At 39.7% G+C, this 15984-nt stretch overlaps 3 protein-coding genes across 6 annotated transcripts in view; 1 reads left to right on the forward strand and 2 right to left on the reverse strand.

Moving 5' to 3' along the window:
- The window catches only part of extl3 (exostosin-like glycosyltransferase 3), a 30362-nt gene extending 24408 nt beyond the window's left edge, over positions 1-5954 (reverse strand). Inside the window, exon 1 of the mRNA XM_040125704.1 lies at positions 5755-5954. The gene's annotated coding sequence lies outside the window, so the exon portion shown is untranslated. The remainder of the gene's footprint in view (positions 1-5754) is intronic.
- Positions 5955-7357: 1403 nt separating this feature from the next.
- On the forward strand, positions 7358-13236 carry riox1 (ribosomal oxygenase 1). Of its 4 annotated transcripts, none has more exons than XM_040125172.1 (15): positions 7358-7525; positions 7679-7831; positions 8048-8208; positions 8781-8880; positions 9573-9686; positions 10078-10184; positions 10289-10396; positions 10924-10958; positions 11226-11404; positions 11766-11870; positions 11968-12109; positions 12284-12404; positions 12572-12671; positions 12760-12846; positions 13093-13236. In XM_040125172.1, the coding sequence occupies exons 1-15, from the start codon at positions 7439-7441 to the stop codon at positions 13156-13158; spliced, it is 1665 nt and encodes a 554-aa protein (XP_039981106.1). In that variant the 5' UTR covers positions 7358-7438; the 3' UTR covers positions 13159-13236. The 4 variants fall into 4 exon arrangements, with proteins under 4 accessions (XP_039981106.1, XP_039981107.1, XP_039981108.1 ...); XM_040125173.1 differs by having other exon boundaries at positions 8051-8208; XM_040125174.1 differs by having other exon boundaries at positions 8054-8208.
- A 163-nt stretch (positions 13237-13399) lies between these two features.
- Positions 13400-15984, reverse strand: LOC120788911 (NADH dehydrogenase [ubiquinone] 1 beta subcomplex subunit 1-like). Its single transcript, XM_040125177.1, has 3 exons — positions 15720-15984; positions 14057-14201; positions 13400-13612 (listed from the first exon to the last, which is right to left on the reverse strand). The coding sequence occupies exons 2-3, from the start codon at positions 14194-14196 to the stop codon at positions 13576-13578; spliced, it is 177 nt and encodes a 58-aa protein (XP_039981111.1). The 5' UTR covers positions 14197-14201; positions 15720-15984; the 3' UTR covers positions 13400-13575.

Below are 15984 nucleotides of genomic sequence, written 5' to 3' on the forward strand. Positions count from 1 at the left end.
TTCCTGTGTAGATATGCTGTTTATCTTGATTAGATTGAGTATGGCTTTGGGTTAAAATCACAAAATATGCAACTGATACTCTCAGTCTGCAAAAGGTCTATTACATGTCCCGGGAGTACAAGGTGATCTCTTCAAAAAACACAAACATTCCATTTATAAAAGATATTTTAAAAAAGCAGCTAATCCTCACACAGCAGAAGCTGCAAACACAGAATCTTTATTGTTTTTACTTGATCCGTGACTCAAACAATTACCGAAACAATTATTAAAGCAATTAATTGTATTTCCATAAAGTAATCAAATCAGAACCCCTATCTTTAGTTTTATTTCACAACTCTATTAATAAAAACCATCCTCCTTTAGTCATACATGGTAAAACCTGGCTTTTCCCTGCAAATATTTCACAGAGGAAACAGTTAGCGGGTAACACATCAAAATTAACACACAAGCCCTGAAATCCTGCCCTCCTAACAAATAAATCCTCTTGTTATCTTGCCATAGCAGTGGCAGCAGCCCCGCTTTCTGTGTCCTCCTGAGAGCTCTTCCTCTTCCCCTCCTGCACAGGCTGGCATAGACCATAACAGATTGACTCAGCCCAACAACAGCTGCCAGAACACCGCAAGCCTCGTCCTCCAGACACTGATGGATTGTGGGAGGGGAGCCAGGGTGATTAGCCCCTGACATGGGAGAATTATTGCAGTGTACCACCCAAAAAGATATAGCACCTGAGTGTCAACTTAGGGCATTCACAATACATTAAGTCATGTTGTCAATGCCCATTCAGTCTTACAAATGCACAGGGCTTGAACTGGGCATGTCAATAAAAACAAGTGTGTGGGGGCATTGATCAAACTCCTTACTATCTAGGGGAAAAAAAACAGGAGGATAAAAATAAAAAAAAAATCCAAGGACCAAAACCAAAAAAAGCAATGACCTAATTGTGAAAGAGATTGCGTTCTATTCACAAGACAACACGCTCTGTGTGATTTGTTGGAGGAAAGAAAAAAAAAAGAAAAAAAAAAAGGTACTGACAATCAAATATTCACTCTTACCTCGCAACAAAGCATTTATTTTTAACTGCTTCAGTCATGTACAGCACTTGACAGTGATATACACTAACTAAGGTCCACTGGAGGAGGGATAATGGTGCTTCTACTTAAGGAAATAATGCCACTTGGAAAATGAATTAGCTGAGAAATCCTACTGCTTGACTAGCAGTCATAGCACGGAGAACTGCTGTTTGCTTGATCTTCCAAAAGTAAAACTAGTACTTCCATCCCTTTCCCCAGCATTTTTCTACGCTCACAAAGCTACGAGCTGTTACATCTGTTCTTGTCAGAAACTGTACTCACGCCATTAATTTTCTCTTTTGCCTTGTGCCAAAAAAAAAAAAAAAAAACCCCACTATCCTGCTGTTATTCAATAAACATGCAGAACAAGTGGTCCCAGGTTAATATAACCCAACTTTTCCTGCCTCTTGAAGCAGATGTTCATTAGAGTAGGAGAGCTAGCTCCTCCATACCGAAAACACTCAGCTATTCAAGTAGAGCTAAACCTCTGCGCTTACGCAGAGGAAAGCAGGACAGTTTGACAGAATGCAAGTCAAGAGGCAGCAGCTGGATTTGGTGATTCATCTACAGCCTCATTACAAGGACACACCAAATAATGCCCAAGCCTCAATGTTCAACAACACAGTTAAATTCTCCCACTCTTGGCCCGTGCAATTTTTATCAGACTAAAATTACAAATTAAGGCTCCCATATAAAAGCATACTCCATCCCTGATATTAGTACAGTCGGACTTAAAGGATTAGTCGATAAAATAGAAAAAATAAAAAATAGAAGAAATAATAATGAGTGGCACACTGCACCGCCAAACCACATCCCAACCACACCACATGCCAGTCAAAAGGTTCCAAATAAAGGTCTTTGAATGGTCTCTCATTCTAGCAGGAAGGAGAAAGGACATCCATGACAGAGGAAGTTTTGGGAAAATCTAGCTGTGCTTAAAGTGCACCAGCTGGGCCAGCATGCACAATACCAAGAGTCTGAAGTTAGGAAAACTAAATTAAATTCAGAAATGATTACCGTTATTGGTTACACCTGTGCTTCTCCTGCTATGACATACCAAAATGTCTGCCTTGAACAAGGTCAAAAAAGAACAATGCACAAACTTGAAGACGATTACTCGATGTGATCACATTGGAGGAGCGCAAGCTTGATCAAAAATCATGAATGTTTACGTTCAGGTGTGAACCCTACATTTCTCTTACTCGCACCCAACGCAAAGAATTTGCTCATAGATCCCTGTAGTGGAACAGCTTAACTACTAAGCTGAACAGGTGCTCCAAATCTTCTCCCTATGCAATGACTTGACCTGCAATGAATGTGCTCTGGCTTATTTTTGAAACGTGCACTCTTTTTGTCTTTCTGAGTTGCGATTTCTGACAAACTAGAAATCACTATTTATCTATTGTAATAAAATGAATTACACTGCTGAAACTTCATTGGCCAAAACACACAAGTCTTTTCCAATCCGGGTTCATCAGCAATGTCAAATCAGGTTTAGAAAGGATAATACCTTATCGCTTTCTTATATCTAAATGGTCTCTAAAAGAGTCACAACTTGGGAAATGGGTTTTACAGAGGGTTTAAAGTACGTGTTTTTAAATGACCTTCTGGGTTTTTGAAACATAACTGATTAATTGTCTTTTAGAGAATCCAGTAGTTACCTCTCTGACCAAAATCTAAGCTCATACATGTGATGCACATACTGAGGTTACTAAATTGTAAGACATTTGTTTACAATAGGGACTTATGAAATTCCATATAACCAAAAATGTGGCCATGTTATAATTTTGGTTTGGTCTGCAAGAAGGATATGATTAAGGACAAGTTAAATAGTGTGGTAAAATAAAATTCAAATGAAAGCTTGTTTGTATGTAATCCTCAGTGCACAAATTGGAGTTTAATGTCCAAGGAAATGCATTTCAAAAAGCCAAAAGTGCTATCTGGCAGCTCTATGGGATTTCTTTCTCTCTTTTTTTTTTTTTAATTCACAATTACAACATCTGTATCAGGCCAAAGATATTATACACTGATAGAACATTACTAATTATGCCACTATAATGACCTCTACACAATGAAGATTCAGAAAAATGCAGTATAGGGCAATATAATGAAATATAGATTTTGCAATTAGTCTCTATTGTGGCAGTTGTGGATTACTATGTGACCACAAGAAAAATAAAATCATTCAAAGACAGTGTGGCAATCATGCCCCTATGAGAAAAAAGATCAATATCCTTGTCCACAGTGGAAAACACGCTGCCCTGTACAATCCATAGGAAAGCATGCTGTGGTTCAACCTGACCATAACAGGGGGAAAGTTCAAATCATACAAACAGCTGCCTGGTAATTTTTATTTGTTTTATTAATGCTTTTGTTTATTCCAAAGTTTAAGAAATAATGAAATAAAGCTGTTGTTTTTGTCTCAACACAGAAAATAAGTAGCAGAGATGGAAGAATGCCTCCAAATAAAAACATCTGTGACCAACGCTAGCATCTGCTATGATATATTAACTGATCCTGGATATGACTGGGTGAGAGATAACTGACTTACAAAACCTACAATCTACACCTTTGTATGGGTTTACTGCTGCCCAGTCCTCAACATCTCACACAAGGACTCTGAAATCTAATCATTCACGACAAATATACCTGATAACATAACTAAAGGAGAATGTTTGAATTGGGAGTGGGTAAAGAACCTACAATCCAGACACCCATGTGAAAATCTGAACTCTTTAACTTTTGCTGCCTCTGTATATAAAGGTATATATTTTCATTTCACACAACCAATACCCTGCAATCCCTTTTTTAGTTTTCTCTGCATCATCAGATTCCGGACACTGCATATGTACGTGCTCAGCGACTTTGTTTTCCCACTAAGTTTCAGACTTTGAGAGGCATAAAATATAACATGTAATCAAACTTTGAAATCTGACTGATATCTTCAACTATGATCTGTTGACCGATTTGACAAAACTATCCTCCTGTCAAGTAAAAATGCACAAAGGCACGCTCTGATAATGGATGCAATCCCTTACAGCCACAAAAAAACTGATCACACAGCTCTGGGCCGAAAACTCTGGGAAGGCTGCTATTAAGTGATCAACTCTGGGCTCCGAAATCTGGGTGAAAACTGTTTAACTGGTTACTGAAACATGTTTCAAAGGCAGTGCCCCTAGCAGTAACCTCTGTTTTCCCACAAACATTCTGAGCGTCATCTTAATAGTGGATATATTTCCCAAATTGCAAGGAGCTGGCATACCGCACTCGACTCATAATCAGTGCAGAGGAGACTGCTTCAAGAGGATTGTACTCATCTCCTCTGTCCCAGTCAGTCATTGTTTTATTAGCACAATGCAAATTACACAACATCTGTGCTAAGTTCCCAAGTTATTAGGTACACCTAGCTAAAACTAATGCAGTCTAATGCAAAAACCCTGCTATAAAAGTAGGCTGCAACAGTCAGATTTTGTTTAAATTGTTTAAGAGACATGTTGACTCAATTTTCTGTTCATTTAGGAGGCTGTAGTTTGTGGTGTTGTTGAACTGCATTGTATTATACTAAGAGGTGTTTCTAAAATTTGGCCCAGCCTTATTTAAAAACATGGGATGGCAAGTGAGCATAATCAATAGTGAATTTAATTTTAAAAAGACACATCACATTTTAAATCATGGGAATCCAACCCGAGAGAGAAATGTTGTCTCAGGTGTAAGATCATACATGCATTCACTGGTGATCCTCTCTATGATAAGCAGGTCACTCTGACTATCAGAGCAAAGAAACTATTACAGTCGCTTTGCTTGATGGTAAAGATACAGTAAATGACTGACAGAGCAAGATTTCAAATGTATTATTCATTTTGAGAGAACCCTAGAGAAGCCCCAACACTTTTACAAAATACCTAACAGAATTTCCATTTCCACATCTTTGGTTTTACAATTCGATTATCACTAATGGCAGTAATGGATTTTTTAGTTCTTTGCTAAGTACAAGATAGCCGATATGTCGCAGAAACGATCGTCGGTGTATTACTGCATGTTCACTTCACCGGGACGCTCAATGTGGTTTTCATAATCAGCATAAATTATCACGCCAGTAAGTGTGCTATCTAATAAGCAGGTCGACATTAAATTGCCACTTTTTGAAATGGAATTCGGCTTGACATTCTACTTACACCGCAAGAGCGGCATGTTTTGGGGTTGTGGGTTTGACAGTCAAATAGGGGGCCCAAGTGTGAAAATGTGCATGGAACCGAAACATTTTTCGGGCCATCCCTGGCAGTCAGATACAGACTACATCACGGCAACGGGTACACCGGCTGGGTTGACGTGTGCATCAGCCGAGATCAAAGCAAAACAGACCTAAGACTTGCAGCGGCTACAAAAAAAAAAAAAGAAACGACTCAACTGCCTAAAAGTCTTTATAATTTTTTTTTTTTTTTTTTTAAACTACCAACCGTTTACATTTACACCGGTTACATATTCCACATCGAAGACCCAATGAGAACGAGAGGACATAAGGATACTGTATTAAAGATGGACAGGGGGGTTGCAGGGGAAAGACACAAGGGGCCATATGTCTCATCTGGCCAATTAGCTAGCCTGCTAGCCAGCAGTGGTCACAACAAAATGTATTTGCTCTGACTACACTGTCAGACCAACGTTAGCTTCAGCAGCTACTCACCTCAGCAGAAGAGTCCGGGGTGTCCTATAAAACTGAGTCACAGCCGCTCGGCGGGTTTTGTCAAACCGTAAAAACCTCCGTTGAGTGGAATTCGTACGGCTACAGTCTCCGGACAAGCCTGCGGCGGTGCTGCGTTTTCAGCCCGCACCGCTCACTGCTCCATTAAAAGCTGCATTGTTGGAGCGACGGCCGGACGAACAGCGTCGACGGCCCCGCAGCGCAGCATTGTGGGAAATGCTGTGTATTAAGTGTGCCGTTCGAACGAACGGAAAAAAAAAGGACAAAATGCTCCACTTGGTGGTCAGTATCGGTAATGTATGTTGTGTCAAGTCTTAACATTAAACGGACCTTTTTGCCTTTTTGATATAATTTTACACAGTTTGCTTTACGGTGGTGCAACGAGTAGATGGGTTATCGTTAAAAGTTGCAATACAGTACTACACCATAACTTAAGTAAAGGTACATAAGTGTCATGTATATCAAGTATCAAGAGTACAAGTACTTGTTATGCAGAATTGCTTTTCTCAGAGTTTTATTATAAATATATTATAGGATCATACTATACATTAACGTATAAGCAGCATTTAAATCTTGGAGCTCGTTTCAACTGAGCAGATTAAGGTTAAAATTCAGGTTGTAATGATCAGATTTTGGTTGAAACTGTGTTAAAGAGGTGTTGATTCCGCCGTATGCTCGTTTTGGAGGATGTAGTTTGTGGTGCCTTTGAACGGCAATTGCGTCGTTGCCGAGAGCCATGTGCGCCACTCAGCCTCCCCTCATTGGCTTGAATGGGGGGTGGACAAAATAGTAGGAACACCTGTCAACATCACGCAACACAGCTCAGCAGCGACACAAAGTGCAGCCTCCAGAACGACGATACAGTTGAATCCACACGCCTTTAACACAGTTTCAACAAAATCCGAACATTATAACTTTCACGATGGTAGGATTTATTGCGGGACTGTTCGATTAGACTGCGAATATTTGATTTAGCTTCACTGTCATGTGATGATATAACTTTAGGTACTGTACTCAAGGATAAAGATGATGATCAACTTTATGTTTTATTTGGGAAATTGTTGTAGTCATAAAACATAATTTCTCAGGAAAGCTCCAAAATTCACCGTCTCTCAGAGAGAACTGGTTAGAAAATGAAGAATTGAGCGACAGTGTGTTTTATATGTTACAGTTTTGTTTGCTTTTGTCAGGGGATCAGTTACCAACTATGTGTAAATACTGAATTATTCATAAAATCAAAAAAAAAAAAAAGAAGCAAAACAAGACGACAAGGTCCGTGAAAAAAATCAGGCCAAATGGAAAATGTACAAATATACTCAACCAAAAATTTTGCTCATATGTTTTAATGATGAAGAAACAATAGTGAAGTTATGCAGTCCACTTAAACTCTATATTAAACATGCGGTATGAAAATAGTGGACATTTTATTTTGAAAGGTAACCACGTTTACAGTTCTGACTGGCAAAAAAAAAGGGCTCGTATTGAAATGTTAAAGTGTTTAAATACATTTGTTTAAAAAAATAAAAAAAAACCTGGGCACCTGGGCTGTGATTAGTAGTAAACCTCTATGGGTAGCGGTAGTGAGTCCGTTAGGCAGCAAATGCGCGCAGATAGCTAGTAGAAAAAGGCTGCGGCGGTCGCCGGGTGATGACGTCCATGCTGGAAAATGGAGAAAAAACACATGTCAGCTTTTGCTCTGTATCAAACGTTGTCAACAGATGTGCCTCCCCCTGCTAAAAAGCCTTCAGTGCAGGTAGACATCATTTAAATAATATGGTCGGTGCCCTCGCTTAGTGCCTGGCTGTGTGGCGTGTGTCACGGCTGCGGTAGGAACAGCACTGAGACCAGACTACCTGTGTATCTTAACTCTGTTTGACTTGACGTTACCATCTATGGTTTTTTCTAGGCGGCCGCCAAGAAGAAAAAGAAAAAGGAGAACGGAGTCGCAGTCCGCAAGGTCAACACCCTTAAAGCTCAAACGAGGCCTGAAAAAAGGAAACCGAGAAAGAAGCTCCTGAAGTCTGCACAGAGAGAGGAGAGCCTTAAGGGAAATGGAGAGGTAAGTGTGCACCTGCTGCAAAGATGCAAAGATAGGCGCCATGGGGGGGCTGTGCACATGAACGCGTTGCTGAAAAGTTATGATTTATTAATCTGAATGTCAACATTGTCTCCCTCCCAAAGTGGTTTATAGTATCAGTGGCCGTATTGTTTCCTCTGAACCTGAAAAACTAGTACTGTGTACCCAAGCCTCATTGGGGTCTTCGTGTTTGAAAAGCAGCAGCAGCAGCAGCAGGAGGAGGAGGAGTGTGTGAGTGGAGACGATGAGGCTCTCGATGCTTTGCTTGGCGCACTGGCAAGAGTCGGCAACAGCAGGGAGAGAGCCAGCAAACTGTTCCAGTGGCTCATTCACCCCATTCCTGCCAAAGCCTTCTTCAGGTACTGACGAGTGTGTCGGCGGTGTCTCTGTCTGTCTATAGGATCATTTGGAAGTAACAAGCTGCTGCAACCCCAAGGAATGATATGTTTAAAAATCCATCAGATTTTTCCCCACTCTGGAGCTCAAATCCTCATGAAACAGTGCTTCTTGTTAAACACAAATAAATGTGTATGTACAAAAGGTAACAGTTAAATCGACGTAGGCTGCACTACAACAAACACTGGAATCACACAATGGATCAACACGGCGTTGCTGCCCTGTCAAATGTGTGTATGTATCTTCAAAAATGTCAACTTTTTATGAGCTAAGAAAAAAAACCCAGACAATGCATTTCTCAGCTTATCCAACATTTTTTTTTAAGGTTGTATATCTTAGGAAGCAGGAGAAGTTTCTCAACCTATGAAGGCAGACTACATCCTTAAATTTACCTGACAAATTCAAAATCACCAAATTTGGAGATTCGTGATTTTCTTTGGATAGGTTTTAAATTCAAAATTACAACAAAATCCTGTACAAGCTTTCATCTTTTTTTTGGAGCACTCACTGTATATACACCCCCCCCCTCCATCAGGGAAACATGGGAAAAGAAGCCCATTCTTGTTCAACGCAAGAATCCAAACTACTACAAGGGATTATTCTCCACAGCAGAGTTTGATCGCATATTAAGAGAGGTAAGGATCCGAAATATCACATAAATATAACACTCATCCATCCTGCATTTATCTATAGTTTTCCCACCTTTGTTGTAATTGGCTGGTATATGCGTATATGTATATATATGTGTGTATATGTATATATGTGTGTATATGTATATACGTGTGTATATGTGTGTGTATACGTGTGTATATGTATATATATATTTGTATATATGTGTATGTGTGTATATATGTATATGTGTATGTGTGTGTGTATATGTGTGTGTATATAGGCTTTATTAGGCTTTATTGGCACTTCAAGGATCGTTCTCAGCCACTGGAAGAGTCAGAAAAAGCCTGATTTTGCTGAATGTTTAACAATAATTACTGACAATGCCCCTGTTGAATCTTTAATTGCATGGATTAATAATTATCAAGGGAAGTTTGGTCTCATTTTTTAGTTCAATTGGATACAAAAACATCATGGGACACATTCTTTTTTTTGCATTTATTTGTACTTTTTCTTTTTATTTGTTGGCCTTGTTTTGTTTCTGTTAGCTAACCTGCTGTCCTTTTTGTTGAGTTACCTGTTCTTCAGTGGTTTAAATATAAGATTTTCTCTCTCGCTGCATTATATTGTACATGTATTGGAAAAGTTCATAAAAAAACTTGAATGAAGAAATAAAATCTTTCATACTGAACTACATCTTTGCGGCCTTTAATTTAAGGAGGATGTTCAGTATGGAGTGAACCTGGACGTCACGAGCTACACTAATGGCAAGAGGGAGACACACAATCCTCCAGGGAGAGCTTTGCCGTTCACGGTGTGGGACTTCTATGAGGTAAACGGGGCATAATGATCCAGGCAGTCGATTTGCGTATATATAGAGCATATGACTATTCCCAATGCAAGATTACAGTAATTATGCATTTTTATGGTCCTGAATACATTCCTAATAATTGGGCCCTTTGCTGCAAATTAGATGCATAGGCCTTCTCTGTGGGGCGGTCATTAAAGTTCCCTCTCATTTTCAAATTTTCTAGGTCCACCTTCATTAAAAAGCAGTTAGATGTATCCTTATCTACTATGGAACATTAATTTTAATATTTTCTGTGCTGCAAGTTGGAAGTCATTTTGTGCTCAGCGCATTAACCGTATCAGTGCACCATCTGCGCAGAGCTCTCATTGCAGATTAGTCATCGTCAAACACACTGTATCTTTCCTTTTTACAGCGTGGCTGCTCCCTCCGAATGCTGAATCCCCAGGCTTTCTCCTCCACTGTGTGGAACGTGCTGTCCATCCTTCAGGAGCAGTTTGGCAGCATGGCGGGAGCCAACATGTACGTATTCGAGACAAGAACCTGACACTGGCAACTTTTAGGTAATCAATTTCAGTTTTTTTGTGTGTTTTTTTCGGTGTTGAATGTGTGTTTTCCTTCACCAGATACCTGACACCAACAGGAACACAAGGCTTTGCTCCACATTATGACGACATTGAGGCGTTTGTGATTCAGCTGGAGGGGAAGAAACACTGGAGAGTGTATAACCCAAGGTCAGATAGTGTGAAGAAACCAAGTGCAGCACTAAGTTAAATTCACACTGTGAAATTTTTACTACATTGACAACACACAAAAAAAATAAAGCTAACAGTAGGTTTTATTGTTATGGAATCAAACACCACGTTATCGGCACCAGTGAATTACGTTAGGTTGCTAATCAGTTATGCCTTAAAAAGAAGTTCGTGTAAGTTTTGTTTTTTTAAATCAGGATCTCTTCTTCTTTCAAGCAAGGCAGTGGCAGTTTTGGACTAGGAAACATGCCTAACAGATCCAGGCTAAAATATATCACAGATGTACCAGTGTGCTTTTTATGCAATATATTTACTATATGTTGGTCATGATACAAAAAAAATGCTTTTCAAATAGTTTTATATAATATTAGTCTATATTTTGGGTCTTTGACTTTTCATTTTTAATAAAAAAAAACCATTTCAACCAGTGTCAGTTGAATTTGTGAGAGACTGATATTAAGAAACACATTTGTGAAGTTGTTTTTCCAACTTTTTTTTTTTTTTTTTAGGACCGACGACGAGGTCTTGCCTATACTTTCAAGTCGTGAGTAAAGAAAATATTTATTTTATGCATAGTTTCTTCTTGTAGTGAAAGTGATTAGTCTCAGTTTGCTTGAAATCAGGAGTCATCAGCAATTATTTATGATATTGGCTTCCAACACATCTACAGAGAATGAGGTTTCTCATTCCACCAATGTGATGCAATTTTTAATGCTTGGGGATGTGTTACTGTTTTCTCTTTGGGCCTGATAAGCTGTACAACATACAGCGGCCATTTCTCAGAGGTGACTGCTTTGCGTGTCCTCCCCAGCGAACTTCGACCAGGAGGACATCGGGAGGCCAATCCTGGAAGCGGTGCTGGAAGCTGGGGATCTCCTCTACTTTCCCAGGGGATTCATCCACCAGGGCGACTGCCTGCCGGACGCTCACTCCCTGCACATCACCATCTCCTCTTACCAGAAGAACAGCTGGGGGGACCTGCTGCAGAAGGTGATGCACTCTGATCCCCCAGCGTGATAGTTGCTGAAGACGACAACAGCTGTAAAGGGTTAGGCAAAGGCAGCATCGGGGCATGGGCACGTTACCAGATGCCGGTCATTTCTTGCATCGAACCTTTATTGTTTATGCATTACAAGTATATAAAAATGGCCAATGACATGTGTGAAAGCTTTTATATTTGCTGATCTAAACACATCTAGTTCTTGGGGGAAAAAATACTAATAATAAATGATGCATTTTCTGTCTTTCTCAGCCTTAGGGTCTTCTAGGAGTGAGTATCGACTATCTTTAAACAGCTAACCATATTATATTTACCAAAGGTCTTTCAAATTTTATCTGCGTTTTTTTTTAGGTGGTTCCAGCAGCACTGGAAATAGCAATGGAGGAGGATGTGGAGTTCAGACAGGGCTTACCTGTGGACTACCTGACATACATGGGAGTGCAGAATTCTGATAAGGTAGGCTATCAGTTATTTTTTAATGAGCCGTTGATTCTAGCCACAGTCACATTCCTGGTCTTTTCACCAATTCATGACAAAAGATCCCCTTGCATAGGATGAACCACGCAGGACAAAATTCTTCTCGCGAATCGAGAGCCTGATGAAGAAGCTTACAAATTACGCCCCGGTTGATGCCGCCGTGGATCAAAAGGCCAGAGACTTCCTCCATGACTGCCTGCCTCCTGTGCTGACTCCAGGTATGCGATGGATGCATCAGTCTGTAATCCCCTCACTTTCAATTCACTCAATTCAGAATTCCAACTGAAAATTAGAAAATTGTACCACGGCATTTCAACTTGTGCAGGATGTCCTGTGAATGAATAATGAGTACTTAAGGCTTCTGATGAACATATTCACTGCATCTTCTACAGAGGAACTGGCCACCAGTGTTCAAGGAGCACCTGCTCGGTGGGAATGTGGGCAAGTTATGGGCGTAGGTGCGGGCATCAATATCCAGACCCGAGTCAGAGTCCTCCGTGCGGGATGTGCCAGGTAAAAGAACTTGTTAATGCACTTCACAGCACATTCACGTTCAGAATGAACTATTCAAAGAGTATAATGTCTTTTACTATATGTTATTGAGAACACCTGCTTCAAATGACAATGTAAAAAAAATGTATTTATCAAGTATTTAGCTTAAAAGAATTCTCTCTTGCCAGGTTATGCAGTGAGGGAGAGGCTGTTCATCTTTACTACACCATAGACAACTCCAGAGTCTACCACAAAGAGGAGCTCAAGAGTTTCGAAATACAGCCGGAGGTAGAGCTGGGAAGATCTGTGCAAGTCTCATGTTCTGTACAGTGTCCTAATGATGTTGTCAACGCCTAATGATTGTTTTGCCTCTCAGCACACAGATGCTGTGGAGTTCCTGATCCATTCTTATCCCAAATTTGTGACAGTAGGAAGCTTCCCATGTGATTCAGCAGAGGACAGGGTATGCTGTTTTAAGTACATAAGATCTTTGCTGAGATGTGTTACGACTGCACATTCATGCATTGCTCCTTTTTTGTATATGGCTGTGTTTTGCATTTGGCAGTTTAGGCAGATGTTTTTTACCTTCTTACCCATTTCTCTACTGTCCAAGGATCTATTGAAATGTATCCCATTTTACATAAATATTTATTCTAAATGATTTTTTTTTTTTTTTAACCTGTTCCTCATGTTTTTCTTTTTTGCCCAGGTCACTTTGGCCGAGCTGCTATTTGAGAGAGGGATTATCCACACTGCAGAACCTCTAACGGCCTGAGATTCTTCAGTCATGCTGATTGCATGAGTAGATTCAAATTTCCTTTTTGTACAAAAATACAATCTTTGACTCAAAACACTTCTTGTCCTGAGAGGTCTTCATTAGCTGCACTGTACTGGAATGGTCACGCTGAACAAACCATTTATGAATTTGTTTCGTGTTCGGCATCAAATAAATCAGTTTTTAAAGAAAAAAAAAAAAACTGAAATTCATGTTATGTGTTATTCCAATAACCAGACGATTCTGATGAGAAAGGGCATCTTTATTATCGGTTGATACAACTCAAAAGATGAAAGATTACTGATTCATACAACTCAAAAACAGAAGTATAGTAGTCTTCTTAAATAATCTGATTCGAGGGCCACAAATCAGTCATTTACACCACAGATGACAGGACACATCCAAGGTAGGAGTTGTCTACTTCCAGGTAACCTCTTCGCCAGGCTTCAGCTCCCTACAGGAGAAGAGAGATTAAAAAGTTGCATGACGTTGTACCTCGAACACGATTGGCATTAGATGACCTTTTTGGGCAGTCCATTCAAGATTAAATTTGCTTTAACTTCAAACACTCTAAAGACTGATGTGAAAATGTAGGAGCCATATCTAAGCTGTTTTACATTTAAAGTTAAACCTGTTTATCTACAGTTTTTACAATGCTTACTATCACAACACTATGGGCAGTAATCAACTTTTTGATACTATGTGAAATGGTCATCATCTTGTGAATGTCAAAAATATTTGTGGACTGTGGAGTGACTGCATATTGTAACGGATAGTTCACCGTTGCATCTGCGACTCCATGTATTCCAACACATGACTTTGACATAAATAGTACCAGATCCTTAATTTACTGGCCTGATTTGCTTTTAGATGTAGGTACGCAATTGCTTTTCCTTACCTGCTGAACAAAACACTTTTGTTCCTGAAAGCTGTCAACTTCTGGTCCTGTTGTTTGTCAAGGTACCATCCGATCACAAAGCCCATGGGCACCAATATGTTCACCCAGTGCTCACGCGCAAGTGCCACAAAGTTGACCATGGTTCCTACAGAAATAGGCGTAAGGCATATTGCGACATTAATTCAGTGGCATTGATTTTATTCTCTGTTCAAATACACTTACGCTGGCACTGGTGCAGAGTGACTAAAGCTCTCACCTACCCATTTCCCACACACTTAAAACTGATGGATTCATTTCAGTTTTATGTGAGAACCTGATATCAATAGATGCAATATTGACATTGCCTTAAACTTTGTGAATCTGATTATCGCAGCCCCTGACAACACACCAGTGCAACATTTTCATGGTAAGGAGAAAACAATACATTCAATTGCCCACGTGACATGAGGCCCGTAAACTACAATTGCTGACAACCCTAAGCCGTATTTGGTAGGTTGTTCTGTCCACCACTGAATGGAAATCCATCTATTTTAAAAAGGACTTGATCTGGAGACAGTGACATGAGCAGGAAGTAATCCTTAGCAAAAAGGTGGTCACATATTAGATATAATTGGAAGGATTAACAGGTAATTCCTAAGTAAAATGGCTTTTTTTTTTTATCTGCAGACATACACAGGACTACCAATTATTTTGGGACACTCCATCTTTATTTAACTAGTGTGACTCTAAGGTAACATCACAAATAAAGCTGGCTGGACATATTTTGATTGCACAACTAAAACTGTGTACACTCAGTTGTCAGTTGTGATAGTCTGTTTGTCAGTTGTTTATTAGGTACACCCAGCCAAAACTAATGCAGTCAGATACAAAAGTCCTGCTATAAATCCTCCATGATTGTTATACTGTGGTTTCCAGTGTTTATTGCAATTGTTTCAGAGAGGTGTGGATTCTACTGTACGGTCATTTGGGAGGCTACAGTTCGTGGTGCGGTTGAAATGTATTGCGTTCTGTTGACAGGTGTTCCTACTATTTTGTCCACCCCGTTCGTATCAATGCGGGTAGGCTAAATAACAGACTCCTCTTCGTTTAACACAATACAGCTCAACAGCACCACAAACTGTAGCCTCCAAAAGGATCAATGTGAAATCCGCACCTCTTATTTATTGCACGACTGTTGTATTTCACTGCATTAGTTTTAGCTAGCTGTTCCTAATCAACTGACAACTGAATGTATGGCCCGTTATAAGATATGAAGCATTATTAACGATTAAACTACCCAACGGGAAATGAAGTATGAAAAAGATAGCTGCACCTCGACCAACGACAGCATTAGTTGGGCGAGGTACATTATTTATGTATTACATTTTGATACATAAATAATTATGATCCAGTAATTTAACAGTATAATACTGACCGCTCCGCATAATGAGTACTCTAACTTTTGATATTGGAAGTACATCTTTTCTGATGATACTCGCACCACAGCCATCACAGCCTGGCTAGCTAATCAGGTAGCTACGTAGCATCAGCAATAGATGCCAGGTTTTAGTTGAGAATGGTTTCTCATTTAAAATAATTATTTTGCGTTTATCCCATTTAACATGTTACAGTACAAAGACTCAAACAATAAAGCGAAACGACAATGGGAGATCCAAAATATTACCTTCTTTTTACACCAAGCTGCGGCCTTCTGCTCTTCACTCACCAGGCAGAGGACATTGGACTCTACCAACTGCGCACCTACGTCGTGGTCACTCGAACGAGAAAAACATTATAAAAACTATTATTACCGTAATTATTCTAATTATAGCGTCAACAAAATTTGAGAACAAACTAATAAAGCAAATATATTCAAATATAGTATGATACAAGTAATGAGCATTCGATGTTTCGACACAAGATTGTTATGGTTACACCGCCAAACTTGG

The sequence above is a fragment of the Xiphias gladius genome, chromosome 4 (assembly GCF_016859285.1).
Source record: "Xiphias gladius isolate SHS-SW01 ecotype Sanya breed wild chromosome 4, ASM1685928v1, whole genome shotgun sequence".
Classification (NCBI taxonomy): domain Eukaryota; kingdom Metazoa; phylum Chordata; class Actinopteri; order Istiophoriformes; family Xiphiidae; genus Xiphias; species Xiphias gladius.

What these genes read in the sequence shown, in the direction of transcription:
- riox1 (XM_040125172.1), top strand. Translation starts at nt 7,439, where the DNA reads ATGGAGAAAAAACACATGTCAGCTTTTGCTCTGTATCAAACGTTGTCA. An exon ending in CTTGCCTATACTTTCAAGTC is followed by an intron (nt 10,959 to 11,225) that starts GTGAGTAAAGAA and finishes TGTCCTCCCCAG; the next exon opens with CGAACTTCGACCAGGAGGAC. An exon ending in CTCCGTGCGGGATGTGCCAG is followed by an intron (nt 12,405 to 12,571) that starts GTAAAAGAACTT and finishes CTCTCTTGCCAG; the next exon opens with GTTATGCAGTGAGGGAGAGG.
- LOC120788911 (XM_040125177.1), bottom strand. Translation starts at nt 14,196, where the DNA reads ATGGTCAACTTTGTGGCACTTGCGCGTGAGCACTGGGTGAACATATTG. An exon ending in AAAAGTGTTTTGTTCAGCAG is followed by an intron (nt 13,613 to 14,056) that starts GTAAGGAAAAGC and finishes CTTCTCCTGTAG; the next exon opens with GGAGCTGAAGCCTGGCGAAG.